We start from the raw sequence: 18402 nt of genomic DNA, 5'->3' as shown, positions 1-18402 counted from the left end.
TTTCTGCCCTGACAGAATTCCTCTTGGAACAGATCTAACGTGAGCCGTGGCATGCTGTTGAGCTTGTTGATGTGGCTGAAAACTCATCTCTGGGAGAGGGGTTAGGAAAAGACTTGCCCGTATTTTTTCCCCATTGGTAGGCAGGCTTCCATGTGGATTTTTGTTATTGGGAAAGCCCTGCCTATCCAAACAGTGACATTTCATTGCTGGTGTTGGGCAGCCGCCCACAGTCTTGCCCAAGCAGAGGAGGCCACCGAGCTGCTGCGAGGGCTGGAGCAGCTCTGCTCTGGAGCCAGGTTGAGAGCTGGGCTGGAGAAGCCTGGGGAGACCTTCAGGCAGCTCCCAGTGCCTAAAGGGGGCACAAGAAAGCTGGAGAGGGAGTTCTTACAAGGGCATGTAGTGACAGGGCAGGGGGGGAATGGCTTTAAACTGAAAGAGGGAGATTTAGGTTAGGTATTAGGGTGAAGTTCTTACCTGTGAGGATGGTGATATTTAAGGTTCTTCCCAACCCAAGTGACGACTCTATGATTACGATTGGCTTGAGTGGACTTCGTCACACCATGTTCTAATGTGTCATGTACCCGTCACACCATGTTCTAACACGGCGTGTACCCATCACACCATGTTCTAACATGGTATGTACCTGTCACACCATGTTCTAACACGGCATGTACCCATCACACCATGTTCTAATGTGTCATGTACCCGTCACACCATGTTCTAACATGGTATGTACCCATCACACCATGTTCTAACACAGCATGTACCCATCACACCATGTTCTAACACAGCATGTACCCATCACACCATGTTCTAATGTGTCATGTACCCGTCACACCATGTTCTAACATGGTGTGTACCCATCACACCATGGTGTAACACGTCATGTACCTGTCACACCATGGTCTAACACATCGTGTACCCGTCACACCATGTTCTAACACGTCATGTACCCATCACACCATGGTCTAACACGGCATGTACCCGTCACACCATGGTCTAACATGGCATGTACCTGGGCTGTTTCTGAATTCAGATTTTATTTATCAAGGATTTATTGTATGCATTTGCTAGAAAGCCTCTGAATAGTGTAAAAGGAGATGTTTGTGTGTGGGGCACAGGGAGCTCCAAGTTGCTTTGCTGCTGTGTTTTTAACTGGGTAGCCAGTGATGGAGTCCCTAGGCCACAAGGCATGAGAATGTTTCCTAGTGGTGGGCAGCAGCAGGTGAGTGGTGTGGGCAGCAGCAGGTGAGTGGTGTGGGCAGCTGTGCCTGCAGAGGGATTCCTGCTTCCATGGGGCAGGCTCACAGCTGGCTCCTGGGTGTATTTTGGCTGTTGTTAACTCTGAGTTTCAGTACCTGGGAGCAGCAGACAGCCCCCTTGTGCATGCAGAGCTGCACAGGTGCCACAGAGGCTGCTTTGGGGGATGTTTTGTGGGGGAGGTATTGGCTTGGGGATGTTTGTTCTGTTTTGCTCTTTTTTAATGAACTAATTCTGTGCTTGCATTTGTAGCTCTGGCTATGGGCCTGTGTGTTGCAATGATAGCCTTTGTTCGGCTGCCCAGCCTGAAGGTTTCCTGCTTGCTACTCTCGGGGTTACTAATTTATGATGTCTTTTGGGTAAGTGTTTTGTTTGGTTTTGCTAAAACTGTTTTTATCCTTTGGATCTGTACTTGGCTGTGGGCCACTTGTACATGAACTGTACTAGTATGGAGTTGATGAAGCCTGGCAAAGCCAGAAGATCAGCTTCTTTGCTCCGTTCTGAGTCGTTCAGGTCTGCAGCAGGATACAGAATGATGTCCTCACTAATTACTGACAAAAGCAGGACCACGATGAGAAGGTTTCAACTTGGGCAATTCAGTTGATTAAAAAGATAAACTGGACCTCAGCTTGGGAAGGCCTGGCTGCAGATCAGCACGGGCATTCCCAAGTGAACACAAAGCCTCACCCACACTTGCACGGTGTGAACGTGCCAACTGCTGATCAGCAGGGAAAGCCACAGAACAGGAACGCAGCTGATTCATAGCCAGGGAGCTTGGCAGAGAATCTCACTGCACTTCTCAAGAAACCTGCCAGAACAGATTTTGTGACACTGGAAGGATTTTGTGTTACCTTTGCCTAATACCAAGCACTGACCCAGGGAGGTGCTTGCGTGTAGCCAGCCAGTTTCCCAGTGCAGTGAGCTGTAGAGTAAGGGCCTGACGGAAACAAGTGTTGCATCATTCTGTGTCTGAGGGAGCATCGACTGCACTTACCTCTTCTCTGCTTTCAGGCTTTGTCATCTCATCAGTATCCTGCTACCTGCCTTTGTAGCCCTGGACTACCTGCTTGTAGTCTGGATACATCCTTTGCCAAAGGATCTCAAGATACTGATCAATATCTTGATATCAGAAAGTATATTGCAGTTATTGTTGAGGATTAATGGTGTAAAAAAAAGTTATGAGCTTTTTAAATACATAATCCTTTTATTATCACATATACAGTGTATGTATATGGAAAATCTGGACAACATCCTTCCTTTTCTTGACCAAGCAAAGCAAAACAATGCGCAGCTTTCAGTGGCTGTGATTGTGGTGTGTAATGTCTGACCATTCCCTTGCTCCGCAGGTCTTTTTTTCTGCCTACATCTTTAACAGCAACGTGATGGTGAAAGTGGCCACACAACCAGCTGATAATCCCCTGGATGTTTTATCCCGGAAGCTTCACCTGGGACCAAATGTGGGTAGAGATGTTCCCCGTCTGTCCCTGCCTGGTAAACTTGTATTCCCAAGGTAAAATCAGCAGTTCTTTTACTGTATTATCTAAGAAAAGTTTCCCTTCCCTGTACTCCATAGTGGTGCCGATTCTATTGGAAAACACCAGTTCAGTTCCCTATTCAGTCACTCCATGATAAAAAGGTATAGAATGAATAGTGAGGGCTGGACACCTTCATGTGCTGACTCACAGCATGCAGCCGTGATCCTCATTAGGTTAAAAAGTGGGCTGTTCAGAACAGGATGCACTGTTTGATGTATGCGTGAGTTCTGCAGACCCAAGGTTTGCTGCAACATCGGAATAGTCCTGATCACTGCATAACTGCAGGTGATGAGGAGGGCAGTTAGAGGCTGTTCTACGCAGGGACAGCTTTACTGGGTAGGTTTGTGTTGGAGGGAGATCATTCCCCATCTCTCTTCCACAGGGGTTCTGTGCTAGCTGGGGTTTTCAATCAGATGTGCCTGGGCCCTATGGGCAGTAAGCAGGCTCCAGTGCATCAGCAGTTACACATAGGTCATGTTGGGACATTTACTCTTGTTCCTTTAGATGTTGGGTGCTGGAATCACAGACACCAGGAGTTGATTCTCTGCAGTGAGGAAACCAAAATTATTCTTTTTGTCAACCCTGTGGTAACTTAATCTGGCTTCGTTTTCATGAAAAATGGGCAATTTTAGTTCTTAATCTACTTAACAATTGGCTCTTTTGAGGGAATCTCATGAGAGTGTAGTTTCCTGTGTGTTTTATCTGAATGAGGCTGAAGATCTCAGAATTCCATAAATTGACTTACTGCCTTGTACCAGAGGTGATCTGCGTGCACAGGAATGAAGGTGCAGCATGTGTCAGTACTATACAGCATGGTAAAATGGTCAGCAATGCTTGAGGTGAATGAAACACTGAGTTGATGGATCTGTTTCATTGAGTGACTTAAGAGCAGCTTAAGCATTGCTGGTAGAAATAAACTGGTTTGGAGCAGCATGTCATTACTATCAGAATGAGTATGATTAAAACTGTGCTGAGGTGGTGGCAACATCACCAATGAAAAGATCTTCGGTAGCCAGCATTTAGTGTCTACTACACAGCAGTTTGCCAGTAGGAAGAAGGGATGTGCAAGATGAACATCCACATCTGCCCATGGCAGGGGGGCTGGAACTGGATGATCTTAAGGTCCTTTCCAACCCTAACTGTTCTATGATTCTATGAAGCTCAGAACCAATGTGGAGGAGTCTAGAGCTTGTCCCCTCGTGTTCTGGACATGAACCCACGTTCAGTTGCTGTCTAGTTCCACAGGCAGCCACTTCTCCATGCTGGGGATCGGAGATATTGTGATGCCAGGTCTTCTGCTCTGCTTTGTCCTGCGTTACGATAACTACAAGAAGCAAGCCAACAGCGATTCCTGTGGTGCCCCAGGACCAGGGAACATCTCTGGCCGTATGCAGAAGGTCTCTTACTTCCACTGCACACTTATTGGCTATTTTGTAGGTGAGTACTTGGGTTAATGTGGGTAGCTGCTTAGTGAGCAGGAAGTGGGGTTATTGTAGTAGGTTTAAAAGGTGATGAAAGCAAGCGTAAAGAGGCTTTGAGGGAACACTTGGCTGTGTTCTTTTTCAATCCTCCTTTGAGCTTGATTGGCGTGCTCTGGGGAGAAAACCCCTTCTACAGTCTTATGGGGTTTGCTGGATTTTATTTAGAGAGGGAAAGAGATTATCAGAGTATTCTTGAGGCTTCGCTTTACGAGCACAGAAGGTGCCATAGCTCGTACCCAGGCTATGGGAACAATATAGGAGTTTCTGGATGGATTATGCTGTGCAGGGGTACATCCAGGTAATTCCTGCATTTTTGTGTTTTAGGGCTAATGTTTATGATCCTGTGATGGTTTAGTGCATACAGACAACTGTAAATAATCACAACTTGGATTCTGCTTGTGATTTGCTGTAGCCATCCCTCTCCTCCCTAACATAAGATGGGTTTTTCCCTATGGTCAGGACGTGTGTGCATATCCTGACCTCCCGCAGCCCTTGCAAGGAAGAAGAGGAAAGATTATTTCCTACCAGTTGCCTTCCTCCTCCCCCTCCTCATCTTTCTCCCTGCATTTTGACAAGTATCCAGGAAAATAATTCCTGGTGTATCCAGCCCTTCCTCTCAGGAGAGGGGCATCAGACTGATGGTCTCAAGAGGTAGCGTGGTGCCTTCACCTTCCTCCCCTTTGCCTTTTGCTGCATCTTGTTCAAGTTATTCGTAGCTTGATCTCTGAGATGCAGAACTGGAGCAAGTGGCTCAACACAAGTTAATGGTAAAACAGAGTAACTCCCGTTTGGTTTGTTTGAGGTGTATTCAGGGAAGATGAAGCACAGGGAAGTAACTTTTCCACAGGCTCTCTGTGGAAATGGCAGGAAGGGAGCCACGGGTGGATGGGCTGGTGAGAACATCCCTGTGTAACCCACACAAACACAGCCCCTTTTCTCTATTACAGGTCTACTAACGGCAACAGTAGCTTCTCGCATTCACCGGGCAGCCCAGCCTGCCCTCCTCTATTTGGTACCTTTCACTTTATTGCCGCTCCTCACCATGGCCTATTTAAAGGTAAGACAGGATTAGGCACTTGCAGCGGGAAGCTCTGGGGGCAGCTGGCAGCAGGTTCCGTGTTCTTGCACGTGGCAGCGGCTCCCATGGGGGTGATGTGTGTCCTTAACAGCCCTGGCGCAGACCTCAGGTCCCACCGCTGCTGGGGTGAATCTTTGTTTTGGAGCACTGAGGAGTTGAGGGACGAGCTCCTGAACTAGGAGATGATTTATGTAGATAAAGTAGCAGTAATTACAGGCTATGGTAATAGTAATTATAGACTATACTGTGAAGGAGGAAGTGCTGTTTTAATTAAATAAGTGAATTTGTCCTTGCCTGGCTGGTCAGGAGAGAGCACACGCACAAAGGTCCGGTAGAGATGAGAGGCAGAGCCTCCTTTACCTCTTTCCAGTTGCTTGTTCAGAGCTGGAATTTTAACATGGAGCCTTTCCTGTCCCAGGGCAGTTGCTGAAACACAGCAAATGCACTGCAGAGCACAGGAAAGGGCAGAGTTTTACACCTGCATAAGTATTTCCTTCCCGTCAGAAACCCATTTTGGGTAGACCTGGCACCAAAATGAGACAAATGGCCTGACAGGGAAGGGGGTTGATGTTTTTCCTGTCTTTGTTGTAACTTGCAAACCAGGTGAAGCACGGATCTGCCTTAAGACACACCTGTGATAATATGCATTTAAAAATATGACTTCTCAGTGGATGTCAGTGTTTCTGAGGGCATGGTCCTTCTGCTGTTTTCCTGCCCAGGGTGATCTACGTCGCATGTGGTCTGAGCCTTTCCACTCCAAGTCCAGCAGCTCCCGCTTCCTGGAAGTATGATGGAACGGATAGGAAGTGACCTGAACTTCTGCCTTGGTCCTTTTCACTTTAACTCATGGCTTTGTAGTCTCCTGAAGCTGGACTGGCTGGTGCTTGGGAAGGTACCACTGACGGGACTTGTATGAAAGGACTTTGCATTAAAAGGAGGAAAAGTAAAAAGCAAAGATCCTGGAGCTCTGTGCGGCTCCATTGTCTCCCTGCAGCTGTGGACCTGGGGACCCTTTGTGCAACTGCAGCCACTTTCCTCTTTTCCTCACTCGGATGGATTAGTACCAGACTATTACCTTTGTGAGAGAGGAAGAGACAGACTTGAAACTGAAAACGGCTTGAAGTCGTTCAAAAACTTGTGAACACTAAAAGAAACCACAGTGAAGCAACTGAAGCTTCTCCAGAGAACCCCTCGTGGACACTGGGACCAGTTTCCTGCTGGACTTTGGGTTTGAAAAGAACTGCGACAGAAACTCTTCTGTCACCATACTGGGTTTTTTTGATCTATTAAATATTTCCTGTGGTGTGAGGTTACTTATTAAATCCACAGACATGGAGTGACTTCTTGCAGTATACATATAAAACTTTGTTGTAACAAGTTACATTTCCACCCAGATGTCATGTTTGCAGTGAAAAAGGGCACGATTTTTATACATATATATATACACACATATAGATATATATATGAATAAATAAAAAGGAAAACCTGCTAAGATCATGCTATGTAGCAGACAGGGGCTTGCTGTAATTTTTAGCATGTAGAGCAGTTTACTCTGGCTTTCTTGTCTATGGATCTCCGATGAGCTGCTGTTCCCCCCTCCCTACAACTGAACCTGCAGTTCCAAACCCAGTGTAGTGTTTGTACCGGTTGTACTCATGGACTCCAGGGGATATTTGATTTTGATCAATGTAGCAAACCAGGGAAGCGAAACTTTCAAACCCAGCCCTGTTGGGGGGGGGGGGGGTGGTTTTTTCCTTTTGTTTTCTTTTTCCATGTTTCTGTTTCTGCCACCGACCCCGTGCAGGTTTTTGGTAGCTTCCTCCTGCCCCGGTGCATGTATTATAGCAGCAGTCGTCTTTGTGCTTTCTCATCCTAGTGATGTATCACTTGTAAATACATCTTTTCTATTTTCTAGTTCTTTGTATTTGCATTTTGTTTCAGTCGTGCTGTACCCGCCCTGCCCCGAAACACCAAAAAAAAAAAGGAAAAAAAACCCAAAAAAGACAAAGCAAACTGTCCTTTACTGGTGTGCCTGGTGGAGTTTGTGTGCTGGCTGCTCTGTGCCTGCAGCCTGCTCAAGTGTGGAGGCTTTCATGGTGGTTTTTAACCCAGCCGCTCCAGCTCTGCTGTGTCAGACCGAAGGCCTTCCCTCAGGTAACCACAACCTTTTTCCTTTACAACACTCTGGTGGCTGGGGTTTGGGGAGCTCCCCTGGAAGCTCAGAGCTGCTCTTAGTTTGATAGATGCTGGTAACCATGAGCGGAATGGAAGGAAACCAGGAGTGTTTTAAGTGTGACTGTGATCCAGCAGTGAGCTGGGGTCTGGTTCTGTTACCTCCAGTGAGACGTGTGCTCCTTTCTGCTCTCTGCAGCTCTGGGAAGAGCCCGTTTAGCACAGTAGGAATCCCCTGTTCTCAGGCACGGGCAGATGGGCTTGGAGCTGGTGGAAGGGACCTCTGAGACACCTGCAACATCTAAAGGAACAGAAAATAGGAGCAGAGCCCTTTGTGGGGGGCTCTGAGGGTGGCAGGGAGGATGGGGTCACTTCATTTATAATAATGGCCTTTTCCAGATTCACACCTTTCCCTGAGCTGGAAGCACTTCCTGTAGCGCCGCAGTGCTCATCCTCAGGTGACTGACCCTTCTTTAGGAAGCAAACAGCTTTTCATTAAAACTCTGCTTTTTCTGCCCATAGCGAGCGTTAGGACCGGAGCTGCAGCCAGCCTGGGATGAAAGAAAGGCATCAGTTCTCAGCTGCACACCTCGGGCTTAAGGGGAATAAAACACTGAGGAGGGCATTCAGAGAAATAAGTAAAACACTTTCCTGGATTTCCCTCCTCCCCCTCCCCTGAGGTTCCAAGTACTGGAATAACACCTTTAGATCCAGTTTGCTACTGCTCTATCTTCCCAGCCTTTGCCCCTGTCCCATAGTACTGCACACCACAGGTACTTTCAGCTTCAAGGCAGTTCCGTCCTGCCTTTGGAATGAACATAAAAGGTCTTGCTCTATTTTGCAGGGGCATTTTTTAGTCCCTGCCATGAAAATACCTATGAATGATTTTCTGCACTTAAAACCCATGCTGGGAACCGTTCTAGAAGTGCTGATAGACAAGTATTTAATAAAAATTAATTCCTGAGGATTGATCAGAAAAACCTTGGCCTTTCTTTTAGGCTGTACTGTCCTGCAGTGACCTTCTGACATGCACCGAGGTCAGACACCGAGGTGCTCTGCAGAGGTCAACCAAAGCGTAACTATTCTAAATACAAACACATCCACACAGGGAGAAGCATTATGCCATGGCTCCTGAGCCAGTCAGAGCTTTGTCCCACAGCTCTCCTGTCTAGAATCACACAGGGCAGGGGGATTAGAGATTCCTACCTCAGCTGCTGGGCCCTCTCTGCGCAGGTGCACTTTGTCCTTGTTTCTCCAGTCCGGCCAAAGCTGCATCTTCCCAGCTTGAGGATGGAACTGCAGAGGCTGCTTTGTGTCCTTTGGGCTGTGGAGGCCAGGTGGGACCATGGGCTCCCTGTCAGCTCTGTACCTGCCTCCTTGGTCTAACATTCCACTGAACTCTGTAACAAACTGCCTGGCCCAGTCCTGCAGTGAGCCTGTACCTGCCCTTCCTCTGGACAGTTATCAGAGCAAATAGTTAATAACTGTTTGACCAACATCAGCCTTCTCGTAGGAAGGGAGGACACTGGCAAGAAGGTGATAGACCAGAGTGTGTTCACAGTGAAGGTGCCAGGACGCAGACTGGAAGTGGGATACACAAACCTGTCACAGTTCTGGAGCTGGTTTTCCTGCTGCATCTTTGGGAACAGCTTAGAGATTTTACTGTTGGTAGTTTGAAACTTCCCTAAGGCCACACTACATCGTGCAAAAATGAGTTCAGAAATTACCTGGGATTGTCTGTCCAACCACTCTGTGTGAAGGGTACTGGAAATCCAAGCTGCTTGTTGCATTTTGTACCCTGCTCAAACCTGGAATGCTGAGACTGTGCTTCTGTGTGGTTCTCCCTCTCTTCCTCCCCCCCCTCAAATGACCTGGAACAGCAAGGTGAGCCCTGTCCTGCCGTGCTCTGAGGAAGGCAGATGCTTCAGAAGGGGATCCAGACTCCGTGTTCTTGGTGGGGGCCAGGCCAAGGATGTGGCTCACATCTGTGCTCCCCAGGAAGAGTGTGTGTGTATTTAATGTCTCACCTGTATTTAACTGTGACCACCCAGACCAGCTGCTCTATTCCTTTAGTCTGTTGGGAACTCACATGAGGAGACTGGGAGCTTCATATGTGATACAAAATACATCAAATTTAAGGTGGGTGAGGGGAGTAACTCCTCACTGCTGTGTTGTTCCTAAGAAAGGATTCCAGTTAGGGATCTCCCTGCTGCCTTCTGTCTCATAACCAGCTTCATGTGGGGCAAACCCCACAATGTCCCTGAAAAGCCTGGCTGTGGCTCACCTCCTGCCCCTCCTCTTTCTCATTTAGGCATGATCTGATTCTCCCATCTGGGTGCCCCAGCGCTGCAGTGCTGGCTCCACCTGTAACCAGAGCCCTACCCACGCCCAGCCGGGTTAGTGCTGTCTGGGGGTGGCTCGCAGCAAGAGCTCCCTGTTTAATGCTGCAAAACTTGTTTGTGTTTTGCACTTTCAGCAGTTCTCTTCTGGAACAGCCCTGAGGAGCCACATGCACCGCACGCAGCCTGCGGTCACAGCAGCAGGGCTCCCCAGGAACACTCCTTTACGAGGTGCTGCTCCCCATACTCCCTGCAGAAGGTCCACAAGGGATTTGGTGAATCTAGGCTGTAGGGTCTTCAGGTGTGTCCTGTCAGCCATGTGGGGTCCCTGCAGGTGAGCACTGAACAGTAACTGTGCTCCTCAAGTCCTCCCTTGCTTGCAGCAAGCAGCCCCTACAGCTCCCGTTCCTGCTGAGTGGCTGCAAGGAGAGGTAAGTGTAAAACAGCATCACTTCCTCCTACACAATCACAGAAACAAGCCATCAGCACTCATCAAAGTGGTGATAAGGGCTGGAATCAGGACAGCTCTGAAACATCTCACTCCTAGAAGCCCTCCATAATTTCCAGTACATTCAGAGACATTGGAATGGTTTTCCAGCAGAAATACTCCTGTCAAATGCACTGCCTGGCTCTGTTCCTGTTCCTCCTTAGGTTTGTGAGAGCACCGCAGGCAAATGCAAGACCTGAAGACTGCCCCAACATGCAGTTGCCCTCTAGCGACCCGCAAAGGTATTTATGTTGCTGGGACGTCTGCCCTAGTGAACGCCTGCTGCATCGAGCTGGTGCATGAAGGTCCTGGTGGGTTATGCTCCTGTGCCTTGTGACTGGAAGAAAATACTACAAATGGATTCACATTAACATAAAAAAGAGAGGGTGGGGACCGGTGGTCCTTTAAAACCGGGTTTTATTTGTCTTCTCTTATGTGCAATTGAATCCTGCTGGTTTTCTGTCCACACAAATCTAAATAAAGGCACCATAGGAAAATAACCATTTACCTCTTCTGTGCTCGTTGTTTGGACAAGGAGGCAGACTGCACAGGCTCTTGTCTTAGTCCTTTCCATCTTTTCCTGAGTTCAGAGCTGAGCTTTTGGCTGATGAATCTTCTGAAAGTTAACATCTTGCCAAAGATAGCTGATTGAGGATATGTGCTACTGCTAAAGCTTCCTGGTAAGGTTTTGTGTGTCATCTCTTCTTTTCCTCCTTGTTGCCCAACACATGTAGAGATAAAAGGCTGTTACTGTAGTTCACACTCTTTCTTTCCTGTTGGGAGTAGTTGTTACAGTAAAAGCAGCTTTGGGAACAGAGGGGTTTTACTGTTTGATGGTTTTTAACCAGTCCTGGGCACTGCAGCTTTTCTGTCCTCAGCTTTTACCCCTCCATCCGTAAGTGGCTGAGAGAACAGGCTGCAGGGCTCCACTGGCCGGGATGGAGGGGTTTTACTGATCTGTTTTTACACATACAGGCAGCACGCACAGCCCACAGAGAGGTAGGACCTGTGTGCTCCCATCTGCCTCCTCCCATGCTGCAAGTGGGGAAAAGCTCTGCCACAACCATCACCTCAGCACAGCCCCTCTCACACATGATACCCATTGAAGCCTGATCAGCGTGGCCCACAGCCGGGAACAGGCACAGGGGTCAGGTCTCTCACTGTCTCTAACTTTGGCACTGGTTATCCAGCACCACATAATGACCAATTTCTGCCAATTTGTTCCCAGGCCACGGCTGGGCAGCACACAAGGACAGCTGCTGACTCTACTGAACAGTAAGGTCGTTTTGCTGCTACCAAGCCAAAACACTCCAGTTTAGGAAAAGACCTATGCTCCGCTACAGGACCAGGCTGCCTCCTCCCTCCTGCACTCACAGCCATCACTTACAAGCCTAGATACGGCTTTCCACGCACCACACGTTGTCCAAAGAATCAGCACATTTTAACAAGAGGGTCAGTTACTCATTGGTGAGGAAAACTTCCATCCTGAGCCTCAGTCAAGAGGGCCAAGACTCAATCCCTGTTGTGCACTATTATGAGGCACTCTGGGGCAGTGTCCTGTTCGAGTTGGCTTCTTCAGCCACGATAGGCCTTCAGCAATTGACCTGCTATCACCAGCCTTTGGATCTCACTGGTCCCCTCGTAGATCTCTGTGATACGAGCGTCGCGGTAATGGCGTTCTGCTGGCATCTCTGTCACGTAGCCCATCCCACCCAAGATCTGGATGGCCTAAAACAAAGGCAGCGGCTTAGAAAAGAAGCAGAGTCAAGGAATGTGTTTGCTGCACAACACAGACACCTTAAAGGCAGCTAAGCCCATTACAAGTGTAACTGGGGCAAGGAGGGAGAACACATGGGGTTGACTGCAGCCTATTTGCAATTGGAGGAATAAACAGAATTTGAGCTGGGTAAGAGCAGTGCTCATGTCCCAGGCAGAGAATTAACTGCTTCAGAGGGACCTCTTAGTGACCCTTGTTCAGCTAAGGCACTTTTGTTAAGGTTAAATAAATGCAGACACCAGAGGTCCTGCTCCATTTGCTCACTATGTTGCAAACACATTAGTGTAGTCCTGACTGGTGCACCAACGCTCTTACACATTGCTGATCCTGCTCAAACTTTGACACTGCCCTCGACAGCAGCAAGCATAAAAAGACTTTAGTAATACACCTGCCACCAGCCAAAATAAATCCCTGCCCGCCTCTGCCACAACCCAGGAGGATGCCTATGCTAACCAGCTTCAGCCATAGCCGCTGGTTTGGTTGGTTGGGGCTTTTTTGTAATTGAATTAGTAAATGCCATCCTATTTTCCTCAGACACTTGCTGTGCGGTAACACAAACTCCCTTTAAGCATGCTGTAGGTCAGAGAAGTCAACCGAAGCAGTTACCTGATGAGCGATGGCCGTTGCAGCTTCTGATGCAGCCAGTTTGGCCATTGCCGCTTCCTTTGGGGAAGGAAAACATCACTGAGGGTGCAGCTAGCACAGGAAGGAACATCTCACTTGCACACTCACAGACCCGCTGTGCAGAGCCAGGCCTGACCCCTCTCCCCTCGGCTAAAACCAGCTGGGCTCAGCAGGCTGCCAGAGGACAGACAGCAGAGGGTGATGGGTTAAACCCTGACCGCAGTGCTGGGCACAGTGTGGACTTCTTGCCCCGTCACTGTGAGACAAATGCCAGGCTGGAAATACCTTTGTGAAGGGCTTCCCATTGTCCTTCAGCATCGCGGCTCTCCAGGTCAGCAAGCGCGCACCCTCCAACGCCACAGCCATATCTGCAAGCTTGAACTGCAACAACACACACAGCCTGTGCTCAGATGGCAGCCTTCTGCCAGCACAAGGACACACAGCAGAAGTCTCCCCGCTCCCCTCCGAGGCCCTCATTGCTCAAACAGGAGCAGCGCCATCCCAACCATCAGTTTTAATGGTGCTTGAAACAAAAAATCACTGCCCTGTTTATCCCCAAACAGTGCAAGGTGTGCTGCAGGCCTGAAACCACAGCCGAGAGCCCACATGAACTTTTACAGCACCACCAGCCATGTCTGTCACTGCCCCGTCTGCCTGCCTCATACCTGCACTGCCTGCAGCTTCGTGATGGGTGACCCAAAAGCCATTCTCTTCTCAGCATAATCCACAGCACAGTCCAGGGCTGCCTGTGCTATTCCAAGAGCCTGTGAGGCAATCCCAATCCTTCCTGCATCCAGAGTTTGCTGGGAAAGACACAAAATGTTAAGTAAGTCAGTCATACTTCTATGACTTGCATTACACTTGCATTTCTGATCCTGTCAGGGAGCTTTAGTATCCTCTGGTCAGAGACTGCCTTGACTTAGAATGTTCCTGGTTGTGCAGGACTAGAGAGCTATAAAACATGCTGGGCACTGCAGAGAAGCCAGGGGTGCAGGAAGGAAGCCATAAAGGAGAGGTTTTGCTTCTTATCAGCTGGGGGGGAAGAACTGGGGAGTAGTAAAAGAAAGGAAAAGAGCACAACGAGGAACAGGTGCTTTGTGGAGCCCTTCAGCCAGGCCCCAGCTCACTGCACACCTGATGGCACTGCCACTGTAATTGAAAATCAAAACCACCTGCTCAGTTCTCATCTGTGCTCCTCTCATCAGGGCGCACCCTGAAGCACTGCTTAATAAACATGGCCTGTCTCAGACACCTTGCCCACCAGGCTTTAACTGCTTCCTGCACAGGAAGAATTTACAGCACAGTGAGAAAGGATTTTATCTTCGTAGTCTGGACGAAAGGGAACGAATGGGCTGTGCTCCAGGGAGCTCAGCTCTTGCAAAAGCCAGAACAAACAACAGTTTTACCCCCACAGAAGCAACAAACACCTCAGTGGGGTAGTGCAGCACTGCAAGGAACACTCTGTCCCACAGCACCCTGACTCCTCCTCAGAGTTGCATACAAGTCGTAACTCAGATTTCATCTGCTGTTACACATCACCCAGAGGTTGCCCTGGCCCTCCAGGGCAGCTTTTCCTCTGCCACAGTGTTTAGGGAAAATGCCATGTTTTCCCTTTATCAACAGGTAGAAACTGGAGGAATAGAGGGGTTGGGAAAGGAGCAAAATGAAAACTCATCACAGCTGCTGACACACCACCTCAGCAGCATGAGCATTTCTTCATCTGAGAGCTGCCACGTTTATCTACAGTAGAAGCAATGTCAAGGATCCATGGCAAACTGACAATTCATCAGCCCTGGGAGTGATTTCCCATGTTGGCAAGAGGGGGTCAACTGCCCAGTGCTACACAGAACAGCTTATGCTAGTGGTGCCCACCAAAGCCATCTTACGCCTAAAAATGGTTTTGGAAATGATAAGCTTTAGAACTATGGCTGTTCACAACCACAGCTCACCCCGATCCATTTCTTACCATGGCAATTTTGAAGCCCATTCCCAGCTGTCCTAGGAGGTTGCCCTTGGGTATCCGACAGTCTTCAAAGATCAGGTTCGCAGTGGAAGAGGCACGGATTCCCAGTTTGTCTTCTTTCTTCCCCAGTGACAGCCCAGCAGTTGGCATGGGAACCAGGAACGCACTAATGCCCTGCAACAAGACCCAAACTCTTAGGAATGGTGCCAACTTCCTATTTACCTGGCTGTCAACAGGCTTCCTCCAAACATTTTTGACAGAAGCCACATTTCTGGGTGACCAGAAGGGATGGAGAGTAAGACAGAACAAAGCACATCAGCCCCTCCTCCACTCAGTGCCTGCACCGCTCTAAACAGTCCCCAGAACCTTTCCAAAGTGCTCCTCCTGCACCACTCCTTTACTCCCACCCCTTCTTGCTGACTGACCCCAATGAACACACCTTGTGCTTCAGGGATTTATCTGTAGTAGCAAACACCACAGTGGCCGAGGCGTCCCAGGCGTTGGTGATCCAGGCCTTGGTGCCATTCAGAACCCACTCGTCCCCATCCAGACGTGCCACCGTGGATGCCGCACCCGCATCACTGCCATTCCCTGAGCAAGGCACCAGCAAAGGAGGCCATCAGTGGCAGCCTGGGGTGCAAACTCACCCCCTGCCTGCACTCTGCCAGTTCACAGTAAGTCTTGTAACTGGTGGTGTCACCACTGTCCCTCCCCAGTACCGAATCAGAAAGGGAAAGGCCCACATGTCTAAGATGTGACCATCTCCACAGCTCTGCTCACACAGAGGAAATGAAAACTTTCAGCATGGACCATGGGGATGGCAGTTAATACCTTGGGCAGCAAGACTTCCTTTAAAGAGAATAGTTACAAACTACCCTTCTGCCAACTGTTACAATTTCACACACCTTAAGTCCATCCCAAACCTGAGGAAAGCAGCTACCCTATGTATGTTCTCTTGCAAAAGAAACAGTAACAGGCATATCACCTGGTTCACTAAGGGCAAAACATCCAATTTTCTCTCCTCCAGTGAAGGGAGCAATCCACTTGTGCTTCTGTTCTTCAGTGCCAAACTTGAGTATCGGCCCTAAATATAGGGACTTCAAGCATTGAGAGTTAACCCCTCTAGAAGGTACAGAAACAATCCAGTAACTCCCTAATGTCCAAGTGCTCTCCAACCACGGGAACTAACCCCATTTCTCACATATACTCCTCTCCAGAAACCACTGCCACCAGCCTGTCCCTCACACACAACCTGAGGCACTTACATTATTGACGCTGACAATGACACCGGTGGAGGCACAGCCCCTGCTGATCTCCTCCACAGCAATGGAATAGGCCAGGTAGTCAAGGCCGGCTCCCTTGTACTCCTCTGGCACGTCCATAGCCAGCAACCCTAAGCCACCCATCTTCTTCACCTGCATGTGAGGAACACAGAAGTAAGATCCTGTGCACCACCAGTGTCCCAGCAAATACACACAGACACATGGAAGTAAAGACAGGTCATAGCAGGGCTACACACAGGGAAGATGCAGACAACTCCTGGTGCACTGGGAATCTGACTGTACAAACTGGTCCCCAGGCCCTGATGGTTTCAACGACCTGTACACAGTCACTGCAGCTTAAGATGAGGCCCTTGCTTATTTAAGGAGCTCTCTTCAATACTTCTGAAGGTGAAATAAGGATATACAACCCCATCAGTATTCCTCAGCACTCCACCAAAGCTCTTCCCTTTGCATATGTCCTGTCAGTGGGAAGCTCTCAATAGGAAATCTAGCTGATAAAAATCATTAGAACTTTACCTGTGCATTTGCTGAGCTTCAGCCTAGGGCTGCACAAAGAAAGAATTTTACACAATGAGTGACCCACAGAACACTTTGCAAGAAGGTGATTTTCTCATTCCCATTAAAGTCAGGTCTGGCTTCCCAGAGAACAGTTCCTTCCATTCCAAGTTACTCCATCCCAAGTTCCTCAGCTGGACCCCAACTTCTTAACTGTAAGCTCTTCAGTGCACTGTCTCACCCTAGGTCTCTTGTTAATATTTGGCAGCACACAAGAGTAACAAAAAAACCCAAGCTTTCCTCTGTTTTTATGCTTGATAAGATGTCCTCTTATAATTCTTCTGGTTTTATACTTGATGTCAAGCTTTCAGTGCTGCAGCGATGTGTACATTACCAGCCTTGCTTGAAAAGGAACCAAGGGGAACTTTTAAGCAAGTATTTCGCTCCTGTACAGGCACCCAAAACACTAATCACTCACACCAAATCCAGAGACCGAACAAAAGACAGCAACAAGTACAATAATGTTGCTTTAATAAACACTGTTTACATTTAGAATTCTCCCCTACACATTCAAGTCAGATGACTTAAAATCTAATGTAAAATTCTCAGGTAACAGTGAAGAGGAAAGTATTTTCTCCTTTAGAGTGAGTCTGCCTTCACTGGCTATCACCTTCCTTACTCCTTAACAGCAAGAAGGGTGTATGACAAAACTCCACTTGCCTCCCTGCGGTTGCTTGGAGCTTTCTGCTAATGTAACTATTTTTCCGGAGCTTAGCATTTCGTCACAGCAAACCAGGTGAGTTAATCTGCTCAACATGGCATGGAACATGTTGCTCTTTCTGTACGGCTTTCCATAAGGGGAATTTCAGGTTTGATCGGAATCTCAGCTTCTCCACAGCCCCAGAGCATGACAAACATGCATGTACTATGCCCTCCTTTCACCATCTGAAATGGACTCAAGTCCTCTAGACTTCCTCACTATAAACTATTTTATGGTTATGTGTAGTCTGTAAAGGTATTTCATTGATTTTATGAGTCGGTTGTGTAACAGCCCACAGGTAAGTCAGTAACAGAACTGAAAATTCAGTGGTACTAAAGCTAGATACAAGTGCAGGTAAAGAGCTCAGGATGCTCAGCAGTGGACATTACATCCTCCACACCCAAAGGTTCTCCCACAAGCTGCTCTAAACTTCAATCTTCTACTACGGCAGACTTTGATGTACATTTTGCTTGGGGCCCGGACGGCCCCAGCAGCCGAGGGAAGCCCGGCTCTGACGGCGCCCGCCCGCTCCCCCCCGCCCTCATCCCGGCACACACCTGCTCGGCCGGGAAGCGGTGCTCCTTGTCCAGCTGTGCTGCAAACGGCATCAGCTCCTTCTCTGCGAAGTCCCGGCATGTCTGACGCAGCATCTCGTGGGTCTCGGGCAGCTCCACTGTCTGGTACACCGTGTGCAGCCGGCGGAGGCACCCGAAGGCGAGCGCTGGAAAGAACGAGAGGCATTTGAGGCCGTTGTTTCCCTGTGCAGGGGGATGAACACGACCCAGGAGGGTCAGACCCCAGGCGGGACTCGCACAACGCGGCCGGGAGCCTCCCCGGAGAGCAGCGGGGCCTCACGATCCGGGCCTGCAGCAGGGGCACAGCGGGCCGGGGCCCTAAGCAGAAGGGCGGCTGAGGGAACCCGCCTCAGGCCCTGAAGGGCACCGGGGCCTCTCCTCCTGCGCAGGCCGCGGCCCCCTCCCCACCCCGCTGCCGTGTCCCGCCGCTCCCCGAGCAGCCGCGGCGGAGCGGTGCCAGTGCCGGGGCCGAGCCCGGTCCTAGCGGCCTCACCCCGGGGCGCGCCGCAGCCGCGGGCCAGCACCACCGCCGCCGCCGCCATGCCCGCCTCCCCTCGCCTGAGGCAGCGCGAG

The 18402-nt window shown here is 49.3% G+C and overlaps 2 protein-coding genes across 3 annotated transcripts in view; one reads left to right on the top strand and one right to left on the bottom strand.

Moving 5' to 3' along the window:
• The window catches only part of SPPL3 (signal peptide peptidase like 3), a 59113-nt gene extending 51845 nt beyond the window's left edge, over positions 1 to 7268 (top strand). For both annotated transcript variants that reach the window (XM_061370626.1, XM_061370627.1), the window contains exons 7-11: positions 1513 to 1619; positions 2607 to 2770; positions 4033 to 4232; positions 5224 to 5333; positions 6074 to 7268. In XM_061370626.1, coding sequence (XP_061226610.1) covers positions 1513 to 1619; positions 2607 to 2770; positions 4033 to 4232; positions 5224 to 5333; positions 6074 to 6145 — 653 coding nt within the window. In that variant the 3' untranslated portion in view covers positions 6146 to 7268. The remainder of the gene's footprint in view (positions 1 to 1512; positions 1620 to 2606; positions 2771 to 4032; positions 4233 to 5223; positions 5334 to 6073) is intronic.
• Positions 7269 to 10752: 3484 nt separating this feature from the next.
• Positions 10753 to 18371, bottom strand: ACADS (acyl-CoA dehydrogenase short chain). Its single transcript, XM_061370926.1, has 10 exons — positions 18197 to 18371; positions 17812 to 18104; positions 15982 to 16131; positions 15702 to 15813; positions 15156 to 15307; positions 14720 to 14890; positions 13419 to 13556; positions 13039 to 13134; positions 12736 to 12792; positions 10753 to 12080 (listed from the first exon to the last, which is right to left on the bottom strand). Exons 1-10 carry the CDS (start codon positions 18369 to 18371, stop codon positions 11928 to 11930), a joined length of 1497 nt encoding a protein of 498 aa, XP_061226910.1. The 3' UTR covers positions 10753 to 11927.
• Between the last annotated feature and the right edge of the window lie 31 nt (positions 18372 to 18402).

This window comes from Neopsephotus bourkii, unplaced genomic scaffold (genome assembly GCF_033783945.1).
Source record: "Neopsephotus bourkii isolate Nb327-2 ecotype Australia unplaced genomic scaffold, CSIRO-AGI_Nbou_v1 NB_1542, whole genome shotgun sequence".
In the NCBI taxonomy this organism is placed as follows: domain Eukaryota; kingdom Metazoa; phylum Chordata; class Aves; order Psittaciformes; family Psittacidae; genus Neopsephotus; species Neopsephotus bourkii.
Note: the sequence above shows the minus strand (reverse complement) of the source record. Positions and strands in the feature narration are given on the sequence as shown.

What these genes read in the sequence shown, in the direction of transcription:
- ACADS (XM_061370926.1), bottom strand. Translation starts at nt 18,371, where the DNA reads ATGGCGGCGGCGGCGGTGGTGCTGGCCCGCGGCTGCGGCGCGCCCCGG. An exon ending in ACCGCTTCCCGGCCGAGCAG is followed by an intron (nt 16,132 to 17,811) that starts GTGTGTGCCGGG and finishes CCTCACATGCAG; the next exon opens with GTGAAGAAGATGGGTGGCTT. An exon ending in CAACGGCCATCGCTCATCAG is followed by an intron (nt 12,081 to 12,735) that starts GTAACTGCTTCG and finishes CCTTTGTTTTAG; the next exon opens with GCCATCCAGATCTTGGGTGG.